Source organism: Frieseomelitta varia, unplaced genomic scaffold (assembly GCF_011392965.1).
Source record: "Frieseomelitta varia isolate USP_RPSP 00005682 unplaced genomic scaffold, Fvar_1.2 scaffold_580, whole genome shotgun sequence".
Classification (NCBI taxonomy): Eukaryota; Metazoa; Arthropoda; class Insecta; order Hymenoptera; family Apidae; genus Frieseomelitta; species Frieseomelitta varia.
The window spans coordinates 164403-187882 of NW_025110346.1; the positions used below are offsets into that span (position 1 = coordinate 164403).

At 35.2% G+C, this 23480-nt stretch overlaps 3 protein-coding genes and 1 long non-coding RNA gene across 25 annotated transcripts in view; 2 read left to right on the forward strand and 2 right to left on the reverse strand.

Annotated features, from left to right (window-relative positions):
* The window catches only part of LOC122534242 (protein split ends-like), a 63198-nt gene extending 54435 nt beyond the window's left edge, over positions 1–8763 (forward strand). For 13 of the 16 annotated variants that reach the window (XM_043664686.1, XM_043664691.1, XM_043664696.1 and 10 more), the window contains 7 exons: positions 1403–1717; positions 1842–2218; positions 2334–2606; positions 3129–3579; positions 3914–5865; positions 5953–6164; positions 6253–8763. In XM_043664686.1, coding sequence (XP_043520621.1) covers positions 1403–1717; positions 1842–2218; positions 2334–2606; positions 3129–3579; positions 3914–5865; positions 5953–6164; positions 6253–6958 — 4286 coding nt within the window. In that variant the 3' untranslated portion in view covers positions 6959–8763. Of the gene's footprint in view, positions 1–1402; positions 1718–1841; positions 2219–2333; positions 2607–3128; positions 3580–3913; positions 5866–5930; positions 6165–6252 lie in introns of all 16 variants that reach the window. The other 3 variants (XR_006307852.1, XM_043664697.1, XM_043664698.1) reach the window with 3 other exon arrangements.
* Positions 8764–9117: 354 nt separating this feature from the next.
* LOC122534244 (Meckel syndrome type 1 protein homolog) lies at positions 9118–23403 on the forward strand. 4 transcript variants are annotated; one of them, XM_043664704.1, is made up of 4 exons: positions 9118–12033; positions 20147–20840; positions 22096–22454; positions 22520–23403. In XM_043664704.1, exons 1-4 carry the CDS (start codon positions 12017–12019, stop codon positions 22920–22922), a joined length of 1473 nt encoding a protein of 490 aa, XP_043520639.1. In that variant the 5' UTR covers positions 9118–12016; the 3' UTR covers positions 22923–23403. The 4 variants fall into 4 exon arrangements, with proteins under 4 accessions (XP_043520639.1, XP_043520640.1, XP_043520641.1 ...); XM_043664705.1 differs by lacking the exon at positions 9118–12033 and adding an exon at positions 18458–18480; XM_043664706.1 differs by lacking the exon at positions 9118–12033 and adding an exon at positions 19217–19791 and having other exon boundaries at positions 22096–22148.
* On the reverse strand, positions 10112–13147 carry LOC122534249. The gene is made up of 2 exons (XR_006307853.1): positions 12180–13147; positions 10112–12123 (listed from the first exon to the last, which is right to left on the reverse strand). It is a non-coding gene; the product is annotated as an uncharacterized LOC122534249 (long non-coding RNA).
* LOC122534245 (rhomboid-related protein 2) lies at positions 15041–21818 on the reverse strand. 4 transcript variants are annotated; one of them, XM_043664707.1, is made up of 5 exons: positions 21355–21818; positions 17909–17987; positions 17608–17796; positions 17016–17338; positions 15041–16940 (listed from the first exon to the last, which is right to left on the reverse strand). In XM_043664707.1, the coding sequence occupies exons 1-5, from the start codon at positions 21405–21407 to the stop codon at positions 16430–16432; spliced, it is 1155 nt and encodes a 384-aa protein (XP_043520642.1). In that variant the 5' UTR covers positions 21408–21818; the 3' UTR covers positions 15041–16429. The 4 variants fall into 4 exon arrangements, with proteins under 4 accessions (XP_043520642.1, XP_043520643.1, XP_043520644.1 ...); XM_043664708.1 differs by lacking the exon at positions 21355–21818 and adding an exon at positions 18523–18761; XM_043664709.1 differs by lacking the exon at positions 21355–21818 and adding an exon at positions 18198–18267.
* Positions 23404–23480: the final 77 nt, after the last annotated feature.

Sequence of the window (23480 nt, forward strand, 5' to 3'; positions counted from 1 at the left end):
CATTTCTTTTATTCGTTGTTATTTCACAGTTCACGGATTCACAGAAGATTTTTATCATCTCTCTCTGTATATCATTGCAAGACGTCTCGACTCCTAGCGAACAGGAAGACACATAGAGAACGCTATTTCACTATAAGAAGAATCTCAGGTCTCTGATTGTTAATTAAATATTCAATTGACGATTGAAATTAAAAGGAACTTGACAATCATAGTAAGAAATTCGATTCATGACCAACAATTAAAGTTGGAATGTAATCGTTAATTGCCATCGAGAACTAATTGGAAAAATTGAATCGTTAATCGTTGATTACTTTTTGCCACGAACTTGGAAATTATCGAACAAATGAAAAACGGCAGGAGATCGATGCTTGAACATCGTTCTCTCTCTCACTTTCTCTCACAGCTCCTGGCCGATTTCGTAAGCTCTCTTTCGTCTCTTTCGACTGTACTTAAGCAAATGACCCCGCGATACCCCGACAATAATGCCCGGTGGAAAGAATAAACTTAAATTTTTCACCTGGCACCCAACCCGCTTCCGGGGGTAAAACCATCAAAGCGATTTTACCATGTCTCCCGTTTCTACGTCAATGTTTGCGAGGCCGCGGGCGAGAGAGAACTTTTTAATTGGCTACCCTTAATTAGTTAACCAGCAGTCTCGGTAATTATTCTGTTTCTCGCTCCGTTTCCGTATAGCTCGGCTGTCCGTCCTCCTCCCATCCGACCTGCTTGCTGCTACTGCTGCTGCTTCATCACTTTTTCCTCATCCCTCTACGTGCTCGGAACCTTCTCTCTTCTCTCGTGTTTTCGCTACGAGTTCTTGCTTCTACGCTCCGGCAGTCCGACAGAGCTGAGCACCAGCCTGAATCAAACGATATCGTACCCCACTTCTGTTTGCTCAACTTCACCATGAACGAAATGTAGGATATCAAATATCAAAATATAGGATAGTCGCAGCGGGAAAATGGTAAAACGCGTTTTTCGCTCATTGGGACGGTAGATGGATCGCTGTCGAATTTTATCGGACGTATAGTCTGTCCAACGTCCGCGTGCTCGATTCGCAGCATCGAGTGTTCTCACTGATTCGCGGGTACTGTACTGTTATTTTATGGTTCTTACAACAGGACTCTCCCTGCCTCTCTCAAACGAGACGAGGCAGCAGATCTAAACAAGTTGTCCCTATTCTAGACAAGCATCGGTCACTTGCCTTTTAGATCTATTGCCTCGTCTCAGTGGACCAATCATAGGGTGCCTTCATTTTTAGGTTTGAATCAGAACTCTTTGCACTCGAATCATTCACGGAAATTGAAATGAAAAGACGATGAAGATTTATAGATTGATGACAGACTTACGGAGCAAAATCGGGCCATTTCTAACAGAGCATGTTGTTTTCTTCTGTTCTCAGAAACTGGTAGACAAATCGGCCCCCACGCCTGCACCGTTTGCCAGAACATCGTCGAGGGGAACACTCAGAGCAGAGCGTTGCCACGAAGTCAAGCGTCTCAGTATGGTCTGCGAGAGGATCAGGTCGCGCCTGGTGCACGCGTGTGCAACACCTGCAGGTGCAAGGCTGTCAGAGGACGGTACACCGCGTGTCCATTGCCCGGTTGCCCGAATTTGAACAACAGCTCCAAGACCAGGGTCAAGAGGCTGCGAGCTTTGCCCGCCAAATGGCTCGATTTACCTCCCGAAATTCGCGATCCAATTATTCAAGAATTTCGTAAGCATATTGCACGCGATTTTTTAACGATGTAACAACGAAATATGTCGAGTCAAAAAGAGAAGAAAATACGCGATGAAACAGATCGACGAAACAGTTTGAAAAATATTTGTTGCTCTTCCAGAAATACCAAGCAACGTGACGAAATGTTGCTCGGCCTGTTTCAATCGAATATCCCGACGATTGGCGCCGCATCTAACCGGTGGTAGCGAAGTACCCGAGGACTCGGTCGACTCCCTTGCACGACAGTGGACGGAAGAGGAACTGGAACAACTGAGGAGAGCCCTCCGAGAGCACGGCACCAACTGGATGAAAGTCGCCGAGCAAGTATCTGGAAAGACAAACCATCAGTGCAAAAATTATTATTTTGCCTATCGGAAGAAGCTGAGTTTAGACCAGGTTGTTGCAGAATATTATCAGTCGTTAGGCGAGGAGAGGAGACCTTGTCTAACAGACGAAGAAGAAAGTGGTAGCAGTACTAGTAGCTGTGACGAATTGGCGGTTAGTTGTTCTCTAAGATCTAGCTTTCCTTTCAAAGTATATATTTTGTACAGTGGAAAAAGTAGTGTGTAATTATCCTTGATCTAACGAGTCTAGCAATCTGTTTCTCGTTTAGGTTCACGATTCGAGTGATACAGCCAGTGCAGGCAGTCCAGCGAACAATTTATCCAGTGGAGCACCAGGAACACCCGGTGTCACGGCAGCCTCGAATCTGCCAATGTCTTTCTCACGATCGACAGACCAAAAGCTCGGTGATAAGTTGGCGGATATCGCTGTGGTTTCATTGGTACCACCGGTGAGCATAGGTCCATCACAACAGTCTTCCACCAGTGGAAGCAGCAATACTGCTTCGGCTGGCACTAGAGAAGATTATGATAGTTCTGCCACGGTAAGACCAAGTTTTTATCCGATTGACAGTCGAGAAGGTTAAATGAAAATAGGGTAAATTATCTGACTTGCATTGACAGAAAGAAATATTTTAACACGTATGTTCAATATAAAATTCCAAGGGTTAGTATTTTATTTTTGTTAAATACGCGTACTTTCATATATTTGTAATCAAATTTCGCGTTTCAATCGATTTAATTCTGCTCAAGCAATGATGAATTACGTTTCATTTACGTTTCTATGTAAAGTTTAGTTTATTATTTTTATGCTTCATTTTCAATTATTATTTGTTTCGTCCTTTGAACATTCCGTTCTATCAAACAACTAACGAAATGATTAATCTCATACAATTCTCATACATTCAATATACTTAAAAGACAAATTGAGTTACTTTGCAGCGTTAAACGTGTTAAAAAGATCTCAATGCTATTTTAGTTTCATTTCTCTTATTTTCATAATTAAATATAGAAAGAAGTTTGTCACTTGATAGGGCCGTCTGATAGAGGTTCGCTGATTGTTTCAGGAGACGGCGGACGAGGGTCAGGGAGGCACCGATTTAGAAAACAGCAGTGTGGTCGTTACGTTAACAACTGCCAATAACTCCACACCACAGCACCAGCAATCACATCAACAAGTGCCACCGCCTTTGCATTCGCCACCATCGACCACCAGCAACTCCAATCCTCTCACCGTGAAGGATCTGATGCTTGGTGTTATTGAAATGCAATTGAAGCGCAATCCTAACAGTCCAGCTGGTACTGGTGGTTCTTCAGTACCAGTCAACTCTGGAACACCAACGATATCGAGTATATTGAAAACGGATCACAGAAACGATATCACCTTTGTAAGAGAATATAAACCGTCGTCCACTATGGCGAACACTACTATGCCAAGGGATTCGAATTTGGCTACTTTGTCGGTGGTGTCTGGTCCTCACCATGGACATCGATCTGCTCCTAGTCCTCAGCAAATTGGTAAGACGAATGAAAGAATTTTATTGTTATCAACTTCCAAAAGTTGAAATAAAACTTTCTATGTATCTTTCTTTTCTCTTCTTTTCTTTCGTTTGTGAATCAGGATTGAATAGTCTCTCTGCCACGTTATCTCTCATTAGAATATTCTAGTTATAACCGTGAAAAAGGAATTGAAATTTTATATCTACGTTTGTAGGTAATAGTTGTATCCCAGTTTTGTATAATTTTGTCCAATTATTCCCTGTAATTTGTACATTTTAGTCATTAAGTTACATAATTGTAATTATTTTTATTGCTAATAAAATATGACTGTACGTAAAAATTACTCTATCAGGTCAAATGCAAGCAACAATTACCCCGTGTCCACCAGTGCCATCGAGTAGTCAATCGTCGACATCGGACATACTTCCAAAGGAAGGATTAGTCGTGATGCAAGTACAGCAAGCGCTACGGGAAAGCACTGAGGGCACTCTGGATCTGAGCATCAAGAAACCAAGGCAGCAACAAGAATACAATCATTCCTTGCAGACGCTTCATAAACCACCGACGGTTACACTCTATCGCCCGGAGCCTCCTCCAGGTGCTTACTATCACCCTCACGCTCCTCATCCGGAACAACAAGGACGGGGCGCAAAGAGTCCTCTAGTGTACGCGTCGTCACCACGACCTCAAGCACCTCTTACACCTAAAATGAACAAAGTCGCGGTACCACCGCCACATCCAAAATTGTCACCAAAGTTGAGCACGATAGGGACAACGAGCCACAAAAGCGGTTCCATTACGCATGGCACTCCAGTGTCCAGTGCACGTTATGAGGGTCTTCTCAGACAGATGACTCCTCCAGGAAACCCTGGTAACGCCGCTGGGACGCCAAACGTGACCAGCGGCGCGAGTGCCGTGAACGCGCCAAACAATCAAGGACCTAAAGAAACAGGATCCATAACTCAAGGAACGCCTGTTCATCCTTTCGCGGTGGATAAGCGCGCGCCAATGTACGATTATCACAGAACCATCAGACATTCGCCCGTAACGACGGGCAATATCCCTGGCCAGGGTCAGGCCCAAGCCGGAACGGCAGCAGTGGTAGTGACCCATAGCAATCAATATAATTCTTACTCGGGACGACCGCCTCCTAGCTACACCATGGAGCAGCAACTTTCGTCGAGGCAGATAATCATGAACGATTATATAACCAGTCAGCAGATGCACGCACGTAGTCGAAGTGCTGGCACATCCGAGGGTAGCAGTAAAAACGAGGCGCCATCCACGTTGTATTACACCAGCACACCTCCGCCGCAAACTCACACGCAGCCTCGACAGGGTGTGATACAGAGACACAACCCGCAGAAGCAGATTCATTACCCACCTCCACCACCGGGGCTAGAGGCGTTCTCCAGTTTGGTAGACGTCGCTGTGCAGCAACCAAGTCTTCCGGTTCCCCATCCGCACGGGCATCCTGCGTCTGGTAGCAGCAGTCACGAAGGTCTTGGTAAGACTATGGCGGATAGACTGTTGGCTGATCGTTACGGGGACAAGCATCGTCTAGCCATGCATCAGGATCACAGAATGGCTGTAGCTCACCATCATCAGCGTGACAGAGAAAGGGAACGAGATCTAGTTCACCTACGCGAGAAAGAGGAGTACAGATTGCAGAGAGAGAAGGAGATTCAGCAGCAGGAGCACAGACTAGTTCAACAGAGGGAGAAGGATGTGCAGCATGCTGATCACAGGCTATCGATACAGCAACGAGAGAAAGATATACAACACACCGATCACCGTCTTACCGTCCATCAACAAAGAGAAAAAGAGATTCATCAGCAGATGGCAGTAGCTGCTCAACGCGAGAAAGAACACCAAGAGCATCGGTTAGCTGTGCAACAGCAAAGGGAGAGAGACCTGGCGCATTTACAGCAACAACAGCAGCAACAACAACAACTTCAACAGCACATTCAACAGCAAAGGATGGAAGCTGAGAGAAGACACATGGCTCAGCTGTACAGAGATCAACAGCAGCAACAGCTAGACAGAGACAGCAGGTTAATAAGCAGCGGATTTTCTCAATCCGCGAGACTTCAACAACCACAACAATCTCAGCAACAACAGCAGCAACAACAGCAGTCGTCCTCCAGGCAGAATCAATCCTCCAGTCAACAACAGAACGAATCAGCATCCACGTTAACTGCTGCTAGTTTGATTGATGCTATTATAACACACCAGATTAATCAAAGTGTCGAAAACACTGGTGGAAATTCACAACCGCAACGACCCGGGGATCGTCTTTTCCAGGTAAATTGAAATTCCACGTGCTAGCTCCTGTTTTCTATTGTTTCTTTTATCAAACATTTCTGTAGGTAGATGAGCTTTATACGATAGGAAACTTTTCAGGGATTTCACCGGGAGGCTCCAGTAGAACCAAATGGAATGGCTCACAGTCCGGCTGGCGATGGAAATAGCGGCAACAGCGGGGCCGGGAATGCAGGCGGCAATGGAAGTGGAAACAAACCAATTACCCTTGGAGAACACGTTGATCATATTGTTTCGAAAGATTACGGTCCTCCGCATTCCTCTTATAGATCATATAGTGGGTAAGTTTTCAATGAAATATATATAGTTTATTTACTATATTAATACTGCCGATATTCCCAAAATAAATAATTCCATTCAAACGCACAGGTATCAAATGGAAGATCAATGGAAGAGACGAAAAGCCAACGAGGCCGATTCCGTTAAGACCGGAGATGAGCGTCAGATAATTCGAGTCACGCAACAGCAGTCACAGCAGCAACAACAGCAACAACAGCAGCAGCAGCAACAACAGCAGCAACAACAGCAGCAGCACCAGCATCAGCAGTCAGCATCGTCGATAGGAAAGCAACAGTTCCATTCGGTCGAGCCTGTTTCGCCACCAGAAGCAGGCACCAATCACTACGGGCGTCGCCTGTACGAAACAACCACTGCCACATCGACTTCCGGAACACCTTCCAACAAGCCACATCTTTCACCGCTGGATTATGTTAAGAACAAGATCGTCGAAGTGATGCGTACGTCGGAGGACGACAAGGGAGGCAGCGCGGTCGATAGAAACGGAGGGAACGTGGCGAGCGGAGAAAAGGACGAGAAAATTGGAGGAAACGTGGAAAGTCCCTCGAGCGGAGAGATGATGGTCGACGAGACACCGAATCAAACTCCTCAACCACCCACACCGGCACCTACCACCACTTTTTATCCGTTCAGCGCTCTAGGCGTTCACACTGGCCCGCCACCGGCGCCACCACCCCCGACCTCCGGATCAACCTCTGTAACAAAGTCCGAACAAATGCAGGCGGAGCCGGCGCCATTGCTTTCTGCGCAATACGAGCCACTTTCCGACGAGGATTGATAGTCTAGTAATTCGGCAACGTGTTCTGACCGACACGCTGTGGGAATGTTTCTCTTAGGGTATTTATACGGTTTGTTTATGCTCGACAAGAATCTTATTCAGATTTATGATAAAAACTATCGAATATTTCACGATTACCAATGCTTTTTCTCGGGCGTTAGCCACTGCGTTCTAACTGGTCGTGTTCAATAGTTTCTTCTCGGTAAATCAGTCTAATATCAGATTTCTTTTCTCTTATTTCCGTTCCGTTTCTTTACTTCTGATCTCTCTTTTTCTTCTCCCCCCCCCCTCTCTTTTTTTTATCACGAACTTTACATCCCGGAATTGGAGATTATAGAACGATGTTTTTAAATAGAGTTTATTATTTTATAAATTTCATATCCCCGTCAGTGTATTCTTTTTAGTCGAGGATCGTTTCTGTACTCTCTGTGTACATGTAAATGATGTTGTTTTACAGAAGCATTATTATTTTTTTAATGTTCGTCCTAGCGCACGAGGAACGATAACAGCGTAATTTTAATTGATAATTGATATTTTTTTACGTATTACTTATCCTCCGCGCTAATATGTACGTAAACGTTTCTGTATAATTACCAGCTAGATTAAATATAATTCTTTCTGTTTTCACTGCTACTTTTTTTTGTTTTTTATGGAGGCGCTATATTTTTTTTCTTTTTAAGATATCATTCGCTTCTAACTTATCCACGCCGATGAAAGGAGCACGAAGAATTTTTTTTTATTTTGAAATGACGCAGATGTAAAATTATGAAATCTTGTATAATATATACATATATTATCTCGTGACACTTAATTTCTCTTTTTTTATTAATTTTTTTAAATCTGACTTTAATGCTAATGTCGACAACTAGTGAAAAACTGTTTAATCGTCTTTTTGTATGTAATTTTGCGTTTATTTATAAAAAGATAGTGTTCATCGTACGCAAGTATACGATCCTTTTCAAGCAAGATAACAAAGATTAATCGAATATAAAAGCGACCTGTGGAACGTCCAGGCTAGCCCAAGTTCACAATGGAGACGCTTTTTTTGTACATAATGAATGATATATAATCGTTAAATGATGATACAACGCTAAAAAAAATGGCATACGTGTTTTTATTTGGAATGAGTCTGTGATGTGTCTGGGATTATAAAAAAAAAAAAAATCGTAGCTTCTACTGTTATACCAGTGCGCAGAGAGCATACTAGCCTCAAGTTTTGACAGAGTCAATACGACGGACATGTAAGAGACATGTAGAATGCATTCTCGCACAGATTGACAGTGCACTGTCTTACCGAGATCACGTTTAAATGTTCTCTCCTTGGTGAAGTGGGTTTTAAACAAAACAACAAAAAAAAAAGTGTAATTCTAAGTGTTGTACATAGTACACAATATTAATTTCTAAGTTGAACAAGTAGGTATATGATGGCTAGTTTAATCGTATACTGTATTGTAAGAATATAGATTATAGCGTTAAGTGATGTAGCTAGCATTTAGGAATTAGACGCCATGAACTGAGGGAAAGAAAAACTTCCCGAACTACGGTTATCTTATTAATAATAAAATGAAGAAGAAAAGAAGAGAAAAAGAAAGGAAGAGGAAAGAAGAAGGGAAACATATATATTATAGGCGATTATAAATGATTCATGGGAAAAAAAAAATAATCATCCGTCACACGCAAGCGAAAAAAAATGGATGTGTATTTTATTTTATTTGATTGAAATTATAAAACCTCAATGTACGCTCTGACTATCAAACAAACGAGAAAAATACATTACGCAGTTATACACGTTGCAAAAAACACAAGTCAACATTTTCATTTATTCAAAACACACACGCATGTATATATATATATATACACATCGGTGAAGACACGTCTAATACATAAAGAATTTTTATATAAGCCTAATTTTGTATTTGTACGCGAACATAAGTTGAATTGCGCGGTTTGCTCCCCTTCATATTTTAGTCATGCATCACTCGAAACGAGAGCCTTGGTCCCTTTTTGGCATATGAAAAAACAATGCTTTTTATTGCAAATATTTGCTGTATCAGAAGTCGTTTCTACCAAACGTCTTACGAGTATATAGTATGTATATATACTCGTATATGTGCATACATACATAACGCACGTACGTATGTATTTATGTATATGTTTTTTCTGTATACATATATTTAATATATATGCGTATTTTTTTCATACTTTATTTGCTTACTTTATGTGCACGTTTATACGATCGAGCTTCTGCTCTTGAGAGAAAAAGAAAAAGAACATAATCGGTTGAACAATGCGAGTGCCTCTATGCATTTGCACATACTATTGTTATAAAAATGTGAATATACTTTTTTTTGTTATCTTTGTATTGTGGGTCGTGATAATATCATCCTCGTTTTGTTTTATATATTCGTCAATGTCGCGTTTAGTTTCCGCGTGGATCATATCGAAAAAGAGTGTCCAATATGATATGTACAAATTGCACACACGTGAGATATGTGTTATTCGATATAGAATGTTCAAATCACAGTGAAAAATAGAATTTGTTTACATATATATGTATACATATATGTATGTATGCTGCGACACATGATCGTTTTCAGTATAACGAACAATGTCTAGAGAAAGGAAAAAAGAAAAGTAACGTAAATGTCTCGAAACCGATGTTACAAAACGAAAACACACGATCTTACAAAGATCTCCTTGACACGATCGAGAGTTGATAAAACAATGATTTTGAAAAAAATTTTTTGGGGAATTCTATGTGTTGACTTTTCTTCGACGTTTTTTTTTTTTTTTCTTAAATGACATCTTTTCTTGGACACGGAAAAAGAACGAGAAAGAAAGAGAGAGAGAAAATCGAATTTTTCCTAGGCGTTCTCGGGATTAAACTCTAGCACAGAAAATACTCCGTAGTTTATAAATGAAACAGCAACAGTGGTATCGGGACACTTCAGGATTGCGAATTCGTTTACCTCTCGTGAATTACATGTTACCATCGTTTGTCTGTTGAGAGACAGAGAGAAAGAATGAGAGAGAGAGAGAGAGAGAGAGAGAGAATGCGTGTGTATGCAAACTAATCGTTTGATAAAATCGTGTCTGTAAATAAACGAACTATTAACCTTCGCTTTGCCAGTGGTCTCAAGGTTTGTTAGTGTCTTTTCAACTTATGACTTCGAAAAAAAAAAAAAAGAGAGAACTTCTGCGTTTTATGCCGCGATTTTTACATATTTTTAAACGACAACGTAAAAAAGGAGTCTTGAAAGATCTCGAATACTAAGAAAACACGTGATCATCGATGCATTCGCTATTTCGACACACTGTTCTTTCTCGTGCTGTTGTGATTATGATAAGATTGTGTCGTTCAAGGAATTATACGTTTGGTTGATAACACACAAGTGTCAAATTATAATCGCCATTATTATCATCATCTCGAAATAATTCGGGGCGTTATCTTTATCACAATATCCCGTTATACAATGGTTTAACCCTGCAATGGCACTTTGTTTTCCTTCGGTGGCAGTGTGCAAATTTGGTTCGTGACTGCAATATACATACATGTGTATACGGTAGTGCCATTCCTCTTTCGTCGACAGGCTTTCCAATTTCTTAAGTTGTTAATTTTTATTCAAAGCGTCATGTCAAAAGATAATCGACTATTTATTCTCAATTCTTCAATTATATTAAATACTCGAGTCTACACTACTACGAACGAAATCGATATACATATAAATTGTTTCTCTCTTCTGGATTTGATTTGAACTTTTCATTGGTAGCGATGTGTCGTTGCAAGATTAATATCGTTTTGTTCGATCATGAGTGTCAAGCAAAAAATGTGAATCTGAATACCTCCCTCAGCATTTGATAGTGATTTAACACACCGCTCTGTTCAACGTGCACAGCATAAACGTTGTTCAAGATGAGATACGTCGTAAATGATGTCGATCAGAGAGCATCTTTTCAGTATTATTTGGATAATCTGTCTTGTACGCAAGAAAGGTAGTGGTGAGAAAAATTTACGTGACGGAAATAGAGTGTGGTTAGGTCACAAGTATACAGGTTGTTCAAGTCTCTTTGCCAGTCAAACTTTGTCAGGATGTTCTAGATGTAAATGGAAAAATGATGTTATACAAATATATAGATTGTCTGAAGCTTTATTAAAATATTATCAAAACAAAAATCTAAAGAGAACGATAGTTACAAATTCCAGATCTTCAATTTTATATCGTTGTACTTTTGTGAGCATCTTTAAAGAAAAACCTGATACAAAGACTCTGATTGATTCATAAAATGAACTTTGTAGACAATTTTGAAGTGACAATTAATGATTATATATCGATTGTGAACTTATCCTTGTCTTATAACGTAGCAACTATAAATCAATTTCTCAAAACCTTTTAATAAAGCTTCAAAGAACGTATGTCTACATAACACTCGTTTCTCATTTATACCCATGGAATATCCTAACAAAGCCATGGCCAAAAAAAAGTTAGAATCCTGTGTAAACATATGTGTGCCGTGTAAATTCGATTTCATGCAGACAAAAAAAAAAAGAAAAAAAAAAGAAACACCATGGAAATTCTACAGCCTCGCATAAGATATACAAAGCATTTATTTTAGCCAAACGTAAAGGCGATTCACAATCAACATAAATCGTAGTATTATGAAACTTTACACTCATCGTAGCATGTCAGAAAAAGACGAAAAGAAACTACGAAACTGGTTTTTAAATTGTACAAAATCGGAGTCCTGAAGAATACCGTGTTTAAATGCTTCCAATAAATTAAAAAAAAAAAAAAATTGATAAATAAAATGAACGATAACATACAGAGAATGGAATAATTAAGATAAAACGAATAAATAGGAAGATATAGTGCGAGCGACAGCAATTTTTAAACCGCGATCACACGTGATCCCGACTGTACTTCTCGAAGAGTGCTCTTGGCGTCTCTCTGCTTTCTTTCTGCCGCATTTAACGTAGATGATCGAGAACGCGTTTACTTTTCTCGCTCGCCGTTTTATCGAACTTCATCATGGACAGCTCCATCGTGAGTTCTTCGTAGTATGAAATCTTCTGAAATGTACGTATTTATATACTATACGCATCGAGTCTATACACACAGAGAAGATACATACGAGTGTCACAGAAGCACGCTAAAAATCAATTTCATCTGAAAAAATGTTGATATTAAAAGCATTATTTTTGAAAAATTACGCTGGAACTTACCTGGAATTGGTTGTTTGTGCCATCTTCTTGCAAACTGTGCAAATTTATAGAAATTGCCTGTTTTCAAGGACGTCAATCGCACGCTCGGATAATGCAGTTAAAGGACTGATAAAAAGCTGTAGTATTGGTAAATTTAGCTTCTGCGAGACTCGTACACGCGTTGGGGAAGATTATTGCGAACGCTCTTTTAATCTATGCGTCGATCTTTGTACATACATGCCAACGCGACGCGACATCGTGTAATTGCGTGTAAAAATATTTTCAAGATTAACGTTTTTGCTCAGATCGAACTGTCGAACGATACTCTCGGGTTATTAATAGCGGAAACGAGTGTGTCCTACATTAGAATGGAGTTAGAAAGCGGAGTACGACAATGGCAGCCTTCTTTTTTAGGTACTTTGTAGTATCGTAAGACAAAGTCGAGCAAGAATAAGAACGCGTACGCGAGAGAACACGCAGACACGATAAAAGAGAACAAAAAAAGAAAAAAGAAAAAATAAAAAATACAAAAAAAGAAAAAATGAAAATGAATATTATCGTTGACACGACAGGCAAATCACTAAGATCTAGACTATTCTATAGACTAGAAACGATGTCTGAAATATCGATAGGACGTCGTGTGTATGTACCTATAATCGTTTGTAACCTGAAGGGGAATCGATACATTTATCGACCGGTCCTTTTTCATACAAAGAAGTCTGTACATAGGTAAAGGAGAAAAAGAAGATGAAACGAAGTGGAAAGAAGTATGCCGAGGTATTCAGCTCCCTCCTAAAAAAAAAAAAAAAAGATATTGTATCATAATAATAATGATGACGACGATGATAATGCTTATGATGCAGTCGTGCAAAACGCGACTTAAACTTACGAGGAAACAAAGAAGTAAATGAAACGGGATTTAAAGAGAGAGAGAGTGAGAGAGAGTGTAAGAGAGAAAGGGAGAGAGAGAGAGAGAGTGAGAATGAGAGTGAGAGTGAGAGAGAGGAAAGAGGAAAAAAGCGAAAGAAAAAAACTGAAAGAGAATGGAGAAGTGAAATAATAATAATTAAATAAAAAATAAAAAAAAAAGGCTAAGAAGCGATATTACCTACGAACCCGCTATTAATGCGAATTAATTCAAATAAATTAACTACAATTAATAGCGAGCGAGAGCATACCACGCCTACAGTAAACTACAGGTGTAGCATACACGATAATATTATTATCAAAACAGTTCAATGTAAATTGTTATTTTTGTTGAAATAAAAATCACCTCCGTTATAATAACGAGCACCCCTTTTGACTCTTGTCTCCGTGAACTACAATAGTTTTTATCGTAGCCGATCGTGGATATACAGAGCGTACATATAATGTGCCCCCTTTTTTCTCTCCCCAAGACGCGTTCAGTGCCGTATGAAATTTCAAGTTCCTGGTAGATTAATATGATAAAATTGAAAGTTAAGAATTCACAAATTCACACAGATTATATCAAAATATTTAGTTAGAGTGAATCAAGCCTTTGTTATCGATAAGATTTATTTATATTTTATCTTTTTGTTGTTTGTCGTTTTAGTTCCCTGTTAAACAAGGAGCACAACGAGAAGATATTTACTTCCAATGAGTCATTGGTAATTTATGTAAGTTTCGCATAGTGAAAAAAAGCACTGATTTTTTGATATTCGATAAGTATTCTTCTTTCGAAATAAATAAAAAAAATATATATAGTGGTTTCATTGTACAGTCAATTATTTAAATAAGATCTAAGGAGATACATCGTTCTTTTTTTTTATTGATAAATAAATCGTAATACATACTGACTGAAGAAATATATATATACATATAGAAAATAATCGTACCTGTCCAAAATGATGGTACTTACTATTAAGATAGAAACTATTTATCGAACAAACGAGACAACTTAACGACTATCTCTGTATTTTAATGTCAAAATAATATCCATTTCAAGCGAGGATTAATTAATAGTTTGATTACTCTGTTCCATTTTATACAGTACGTGTGGAAAATATGCAAATAACAAATTGTTCCCTTGTCATCGCATTGAGTTATCAATTATGCTAGATTAAACAAATCTAGTATCGCTCATAATTATTTTTATAATGAGAATATTATAATTAATCTGTTTATTGTTCGATGATTTAACAACTTCAGTTTACAGTAACGAATAAGAGTAAGAAATCATAGACCAATTTGAAATTTATTCAGAAGAATTCAACACATTGATGTCTATGAAATTACAATAGTGATTTATTTTGTTATTTGAAATTATTAATTAAATTTTTATAAATACCAAAATTCTTCCTATGCTGTCTTTTCTTTCCTTTTCCATTTCATTATTACTAGCAACATTACCTAACATTTCTGTCAAGTTAATAGTATATTAAAAAATATACTTAAAAGTCTTCCTATTTGCACAATATTTTGAAATTATTCGATTAATTATGAGCGATACTATACGTAAATAAATATTAATTTTATACAATAATACAGACATACTTTTTACAATAATACATACATTCTTTTACTTAATATTTGATATTTATTACAAAACTTACATACACAAGATAATACATAAGAAGCACTTACAAATGAAAAATCATATAAACACGATTAACAAATAAAGTTGAAATTCCTTGATAAATTATTTTTACTGTTTGATCAAATTTATTGCAATGATAATTTTTGTTCATTTTACTCTCAGTTTTCTTTCGAATTACCCTGTCTATTGAGATCATCTCGTTACAAATAATATATAACATGCATTTTTGAAGCAACAACTTTACTTTAATTATCGTATTGATTACATCTTCTATAATGAAGTTCTTAAACTAACCATTCAGTTTGGTTTGCATTTTTTTCTTTTATGTGTACTTCATTACTCCTGAGAATAGTCTAATTCCAAATTTGTTTATTATTTAATTCTTAATACGAAAGTACAAAAATAAAGAACTTATATTATCTTTCACACTTTCATTGCATTATATATCATGTTCTCACTTTGTACGCGTTTCGGATATTTAAATCTTAAAAATACGATTAGTATTATATGTATGTGATAAAAATATGAAAAAAATAAATAAATTAAAGATTTTATTCGATAAAATAAAAAAAAAATTAATATACTTGCATTTTCTTTGTATATACTGATCTTAATAATTATTATAATATAATTGTGCATAATATTACTATAGATATAATTGTGCATAATAATTATTATAAATTCTATTGCTTTTACTACTGTTTTCAATGATTGTACCTCACGATTCACGGGTATCTTTTGAAATATACTTGTAGGGCATGAACATTTTGCCAAAATTTAAAATAGTTACTGATAAATTAAATTATAAATAGTCACTGTAACCCTGTACGTTAGGAAAGAATATTTAATTATGAACTGAGCAGTTAAATTTCAATATGTTTATTTTCTTAAAACTGAAGTAGTGCGTTTTTAAATAAATTTTAGTATTAAACCAGAACACCTGAAACTTCCATTTTGTACTTGAAAAGCATTTTATTCTTGTTCTATTTTCTAAGTTTTAAAGAAATAACTTTACTTTGTCACCAATCAGTTTCACAATTAAAATTTCAAGTTTGTGAAAGTTTTTATATATCTTATATGTATATATAAGTCAAATTAGTCAAATTAGTTATGTAACATAATAATAGTTTGCAAATCAGGTACATGATATAGTGAATTATAAATAGATACATGATATAACGAAGCACAATGACTTATCATATAAAAATTACCATCGAAGAGAAATGTCCAGTAACAGTATTTTTATATATATGTCAATAATACTTTACATATATTATAATAATAATAAAACTTATTTCTTTAAAATTAAATGCTATGAGTAATAAAATATTACTCTAATATGTATTCAAACACTAAAAAACAATGCGCTATAATGATATTATATTGCAATTATCGTTTTACGACTTATTTATAGGATGCAATATTTTATGTTTGAAGGATTGTGACTGAATTTATTATTATAAAAATATGTTATAAGATTATTTGTCATTGCCGTCTTTATATAGTTATTTCTTTTGTGCAAAATATAGAGATTTTCTATATCACAGTATGCAATATATTAATGTTCAGTTTAGGTATACACAAGTGTACTAAAATTAGCACCCTGTTTATTTAGCTGCTCTTGTAGAAAAGATTTCACTGTTTAGTGGCAAGATTATAAACTTTGATTGCCGTTAGGAAACGCAATAGTAAAAAATAAATATTTGAAAGCCAATTAATCGTAATAAGATGTATACAAAATATTCCACAAAATAGCAGCTGTCATAAGTATGGTGTACGTAATAATACTGGCCCACCACACAACTTTTTCCCATGTTTTCACTTCGAGATTACGAAGTACGTTTATACCTACGAGTAGGCCCGCAATGGCACCAGCAAAATGAGCAACGTATCCAACTTGGTCGTTGGCTTCTAACACATAACGGTTATATATTGCTTGACTGATATCAACAACTGTCACAACAAGGAATACTAATAATTGTAAGATAGCAAATTCCATTTGCGACCAATTCATTACAATGGTTGCTACATGAGCAGTAATTAATGCATATACACCACCTGATGCTCCCGCCAAATATACTGTGGGATCTGATACAGAGGTACCAAGTGATCCTGCTATAACTCCTGCTATATATATAATCAATACTCTCCACCATTTGTGTACCATCTCCAATGGAATACCAAGCATTATTTGCACAAGTAGGTTTACCACTAGATGAAATACACTGTATAAAGGAAAGTATTTTAATCATTTGATCACATAAATGTGGTTACATATACAATTAAAGAGAAATACGTACCCCACATGTACAAACATATATGTTAAATACCTCCATGCTTCGTATCTTTTATGTGGATTATAAATAAATAATGTAGCTGCTGGTCCTTCAACCGAAGGTGATTTGTGTACAATTACATCATATAAAAATAAAGTAATTTCTAATATAGATATAATTATCATTGCTAATGCTGGAGGTTTACAACTATATTCTTCCTCATATTGTCCATCAGGGATGTCACTAGATCTTGCTACTTCGAAGGTAGTTGGTCTTTGTGGAACCATGGATTGTACATATCTCTGTACAAGATGGCCAAAAACACCTTGCATATCTTTCCTGTGAATCTAAAAAGAAATATAGAGTTTGTCTATTAGTTTCACATTGAATAATAAATGTTATTATGAACTAATCTCTAAAGGAGGTAAAATGGATTTTACAATTAAACAAATTCAACTGATTTAATTAGTGATAATTGTTAATCTATTAAGAAATATCTTTTTATCAGTATATAAAATAATGATGAAAATGATCATGTGTCAAATAAAAGACATAAATATTATTTTATTTTAAAATGAAACAGAATTGCAATAAAAGTAACAAAACATGAAAATACCATAGCTATAAATTCTGGATAATCCAAGTATCCTGAATCATCTAGATCTGCCTTACGCATGATTGTATGAACAACCCTGGTTGGAATATCATTAGAATAACTAGAACTGCGTATCATAGCTCTCAATTCTTGATAAGAGATTTTCCCATCACCGTCCAGATCATATTTCTCAAATATAGATTTCCAATGCTGAAAATACCAAAATTATCATACGCTTTTCATGAAATTTATAATATATGATGTTTGTAAAGGTTATGGGACACTATAATGAAAATTATACACAGAAAAGATGAATTCTTACAGAATTATTATATTGCAGCGGTATTGTTATACCAGATTCTCCTCCTTGATTGCTTGACATTCTTATTAATTTGAAACCTCTGCAAAAATGCAAAATAAAATTTAATATAAATACACAAGATTAACATGTGATTACAAATATTAACTTAATTTCACTATCCAACTATCCTTATTTCAACCAAATTAGTCCTTTAAAATGTAAATTTGCCATTATTGAAATTAGTAGAAAAAGTGTACTTGGAACATCTAATACAAGAGAAAATAATTGTGTGTAATGAATATTTAAATATCTTTAATATCTGTGTTTGATTAATAGCTAAATTGTGTATTAAACATACGCAAATGACGTAAATTATGTCTACTTCTACAGCACACGATCTACTAAATTCTTTAGTTATTACAGAGTAATGTTTCATACATTATTTACACGAATGACACACATTTAGTTTATCTTATCAGATCGATGCGTTATCCGGAATATCGGCAAAGATTTAAGTATTAGACAAATCACAGGCATATTGTATATGTACATACAATTCAATGTATATTCTATACACACATTGTAATGTATAGGTACGTTTCATTTATTTTGAAAAGTACCATTAATCTTAATACCTTAATACAGTCAACAAGAATCTTAATCGGTAGTGTCGGATAGTTTAGATTATTTTCGAACGGAACTCCCCATTACTGTGATCGGTTAGTGTTATAGTACGAAGACTCGTGTCTCATTAGCTACAATAGAACACGTTTTGAAGACTGTACGGTTGAAAGTCGCCAGCGTCGCAGCAACAGGTGAACTTAAAACGGCCCAGGCAACGCACGAATAGAAAGTACCGTAAGATATACTGCGGTGGAATGTTGTAATTGTTTCTTTATTTAGATAACAATACAGTTCTACCTGTGTTCGTACATTTAGGGAAAACGTACTTTTTATCGATGGTGAAATTACAAATCTAATTTTTCATTATAACATAAATCACTCCTTTTTTTTTTTTAAGAAAACTTGATATTTCATATGTATCAGTGTTGCAATAACAAAAGTATCCTCATTGATGATTCACTCAATTTTCTTAGTGAATCACGAAATTCGCGTATATACATACGTAGATAACTTGGATGCGTATACCTTGGTTCTATCAAGAAGATTATTAATGAAGTCTAAAATTGCATTCAGTATCAACAATTATTCAGAATGTAATGGAGTGAAATCGCGAAACGTTTGACTTCAACTAAGTTATATACACATTTAAATTAAAAGTTTTGCAAAATCATTTATTAATACATCGTTAAGATAATATAAATAAAATCTCATTCATTTTTTTTTTCTGCTATTCAAAATCTTACAATTGAAAACTAATGCTTTTTAAACGCAATTAAAGTCTTTTGTAGAAATACACCTATGTACATAGTATATATACCTATGTACACAACTCGTTTGATGTTTAATCACTTGCGAAACATATCTATGAGATATGTGTTTTGTCTTAAAAAGCTGACTCAACGGGTTGTGAGTTCTTACTCTTACAACTGCATGTTATTTTTATGTCAGAAGCGATTCGCTATAGTCGTAACAAAAGGGTGCAGAGCCAACCATAAAACCCATGTACAACTTTCAATTGTACGCGTGTATTCACGTTGACACACCTGTTGCCAAGCAACGAAGGAATCAATAGGATACTTTCGTATGCGATTGTCGGTACGTGCACGATGGTTTCCCGTCAGTTGGTCTTTTTACCTGGCACCCAAATGTTCTTTTGTTCACGAGATGGATCTTCAGTCGATTAACCGATGGTAAAAACAAAAAATGGCAAATAAAATACGGAAGCAAAAAATAGCCGTCAATTACAAAGTCAAAGAACCTATAAATAACTTCAAAATAAGGTAACACAGGTTTCAACTCCAGGTTTCATTTGTCGTTGTAACGTGCCATGAAGTTTTGCAAATGGGAAAAAGAAATCATAGAACTATCGTTCGTCGTTCCTTTTCCTGTCAGTTGTAGTATATATTGAAACATACAATTAATTCTATTGAGGTCTTGTAAAAAAACAAAAAGAAAGTCTACTGATACATCATTGTGAGATTAAGATGCCGATCATTAGATCAATTGTGATATTTTGGCCCGCCGAAACACATCTGTATCAGATGTGTCGATAGAATTAGAACTTCGGCCATCTGGCAGCCATCTGATTGTTTCCAGCTTCTAGATTATTTATCTTCCGCATGTTTATTGTTACAGAGTCAAAATCGTGCAGCAAAGGCCTCTGCTTGCAGAACTGCTCGAGAATGAAGGGGATACCAGGGACTCGAATTTCCTCGAGGAGGAGGATCGTATTTTTGGCTGGCAGGAAAAAGTATTCAGCCCGTTCGAAGTAAGTTTCTACAGCGAGGAGACGAATTGCCTGACCGAATGTCAGAAAGTATATTATCGGCAAATCAAGGAGAGGAGCATCGAGGGTTCTCAACTTTATACCTACACTCAGAACGATTCGTATTATCTGGGCGATGAATTGTTAACGAAACGTTATAAGACAAAATTGGCAATTAAGAACCAAACGGCGTTACCGGCCTTGCAAAATCGCAAACCGTTCCCTGAAAGGCACAACAAAACGGTCGTCGACGATGCACCTGACGAAACAAGGATTCGAACGAATCATTATCTCTATATGGAACGTTCCACGATGTATGTCATGGTTGATTTATCTCAACAAGATAAAGTTTTAAGAAGCACCGACGAGGATACGGAAATAGTGTTACTCGCGATTACGTACAATGGACTGAATAAAATTTTAACGGTGGATCCTGACTTCACGGACGACCATTGTTATACTATAACGAATTCCAGCGGTATTCGATTTAATTATTGGCTGGAGCATGTTTCCGAGAAACAATCGTCATTGGAATTACAGCAACAACAAAATGAATCGCGAAAAGTGAGTATGTATATGTATGCATATATATGTACGTATGTATTCGCACTGGTTACAACATGTTGCGCATTTAAATGTTGTTCCCTTTTAATTTATACGTTCCTAATTAATTCGACAATTAGAATTATCGTTATATTTTTAATTTAATCCTGCAAATAAATTGAGAATCAACATTGAATCGAAAAATTAATTAATGTTAATTCGAATTTTCTCATGATAATTTGATTTGAACATATTTTTGTTTGAATCTATTTGAATTATTTAAATACTGTCTTTTCTTAAGTCTCAATGTATTTCAAGATGCATGTTTAAAAAGGAAAAAGTACTATTACATTTTTAATTATATTAACATTAATCCAAAATTATAAAATTATAAAGTCGAAGTGCATTAGTCGTATCACATATCATCAAAGTAATTTTAAAGAAAGTTTATTAGTAATATATTAGTAATAAATTAAAAAATTTTATTAGTAATTATTTCAATTGTACGAAGATACAATAAAATGTATATGCATACCCAACATAGGAGATTTCAGAGATTTGTCTCATCATTCTTTGAGGGTAGAACATATTTCTTGAATTCAGCGAAAACTAATCACTAACACCAATAATTTTTCATAATTGAGCATGTGTCATACTAAATTGATTTTAGTTGTTTTATTTTACACTTGGTTGAAACACACTCGGTAAATGTGATTGTCTTCATATTTGATTCTATACTTTCGATCATTTTACGATACAATCAAAATTTATTAGCTAAAATATTCTGAATATGTGAGAATGATAAAGAATATGTTAAGCCGGTGTAGTCTCGAACCCAACTGAATCTTATGGCAGTGAATGGTTGGTTGCTTGAAAACGTTCATACGTATCACCCACACGTATTCACCTACGTATTTACCCACAAAAACACATACATATATCTATATGTTTATATGTACATACATGATGGAGCAGTAGTCATTTAAACGCAAAAGTTACTTTCACACAGTTTCGGATTATCACGATCGTGTGGTATATTATCTAAGATATCCTCTTATATATAAAAAAAAAAAAACAAAATGTTTTTCTTTTATGATAAAACTGTTTGAAAAATGATTAAAAATATTATTTAAAAAATATTTAAAAATACTATATAAATTTAATATTAAAAATGTTATATAAAAATAATACTATATAAAAGTCATTATTATTTTAAAATTATTAATTTTTTAATAAAATATGCAAAATTACTACCATTTTGTTTTTTATGTTTCAGGAAATTAAGGAACGTCTGAAACATAGAGGAGTAGAAATATTTCACAGTTTCCAGTTAGTATCACCAAATGTATATAAATTTTTTATAAAATTGGACATTTTGTCAGCTCATGATTTCTTTTTTGATGGACTTTGCATTTCCTATTATGTTGATTTGCCAGAACATTGGAGTACAAATCAAATTGATAGATTGTTCGGAAGAACTCAGAGATGTAATTTAAAAAATAATTCGGCATATTTTAGTTATGCAACTGAAATGTCATTAGATTTTCAATCTATAGTCATGCTTGATGCGAACACTGTTTTATTATCTTGGCCACGATTATTACTATCAGTTACATCACTTGACAGCTGGTTTAGGTAAATTAAAACTCTTCATATTATGAATGACGGTAAACACATTATTTAACAATTAAAAATTTCAGATATCGCACAGAAGGTTACGCTATGATACCTTTACCTGTACTACCTGGTTTATATAAATTCAACATTCCAACTTGGCGACCAACAGGAAGTATCATTAACACTCTTAGAAGATTTTTTACAGGCAGTACTTACGAACTGGAAGATATAACTTATTGCAGTATTCCAAAAGGATATGAGAATAAAATGTTGAATAAGTCACACTTAAACGTTACATCAAGTGGTTACATAAAGTTAATCGTGAATATTATTCATCAAACTCATAGTTCAATTAAGCATGGTGATCAGTTAGATTATTTTCAAAGACTGAGTACAGATAAACTTATGACTAATATAGACAATATTTTTGAACAGTTTAAAGCAGCTAGAGAACGTATGTTGCAAATTAGAAATTTAAACATTTAATTATTCAATATCAAATGATTAAGAAGCCATAAAAAAAATGATCTGTGATACAAAATATTTGAAAATAAAAATTTTTTTTTAATATATTTATTAAATGAAGTAAAATATTATAATTTTTTCTAGAGTTGATAAAACAATGGTATACCTGTAATTCCAGAATGTTCATTTTTTAAGTTACAAATATATTTTGTTAAATATTGATTGATATTATGGTTAAAAATTGCTTTACGTTCATATAATATTATATATAATATTTAAATTATTTCTTTACAGATGTTTCTAAACAGCAATACATAAAAGAAAAAATAATAAAATAATTATAAATATATACACTGAATATAAGTGGCAATAATTTACAAAGTTATAGATTTGATATGAAAAACATCAAACGTTTACTGTATTGACATTCACTAAAATGCATTTTATTCTTTCTTTTTTAAATTTCTGAATAGCCATCTATAAAATCATAATTTACAATAAGTTATTTTAACATAATATCAATACGTTTAATTATATGTTGAATATTTTAGAATTTACTATTATTTTTTCAAATGTAAT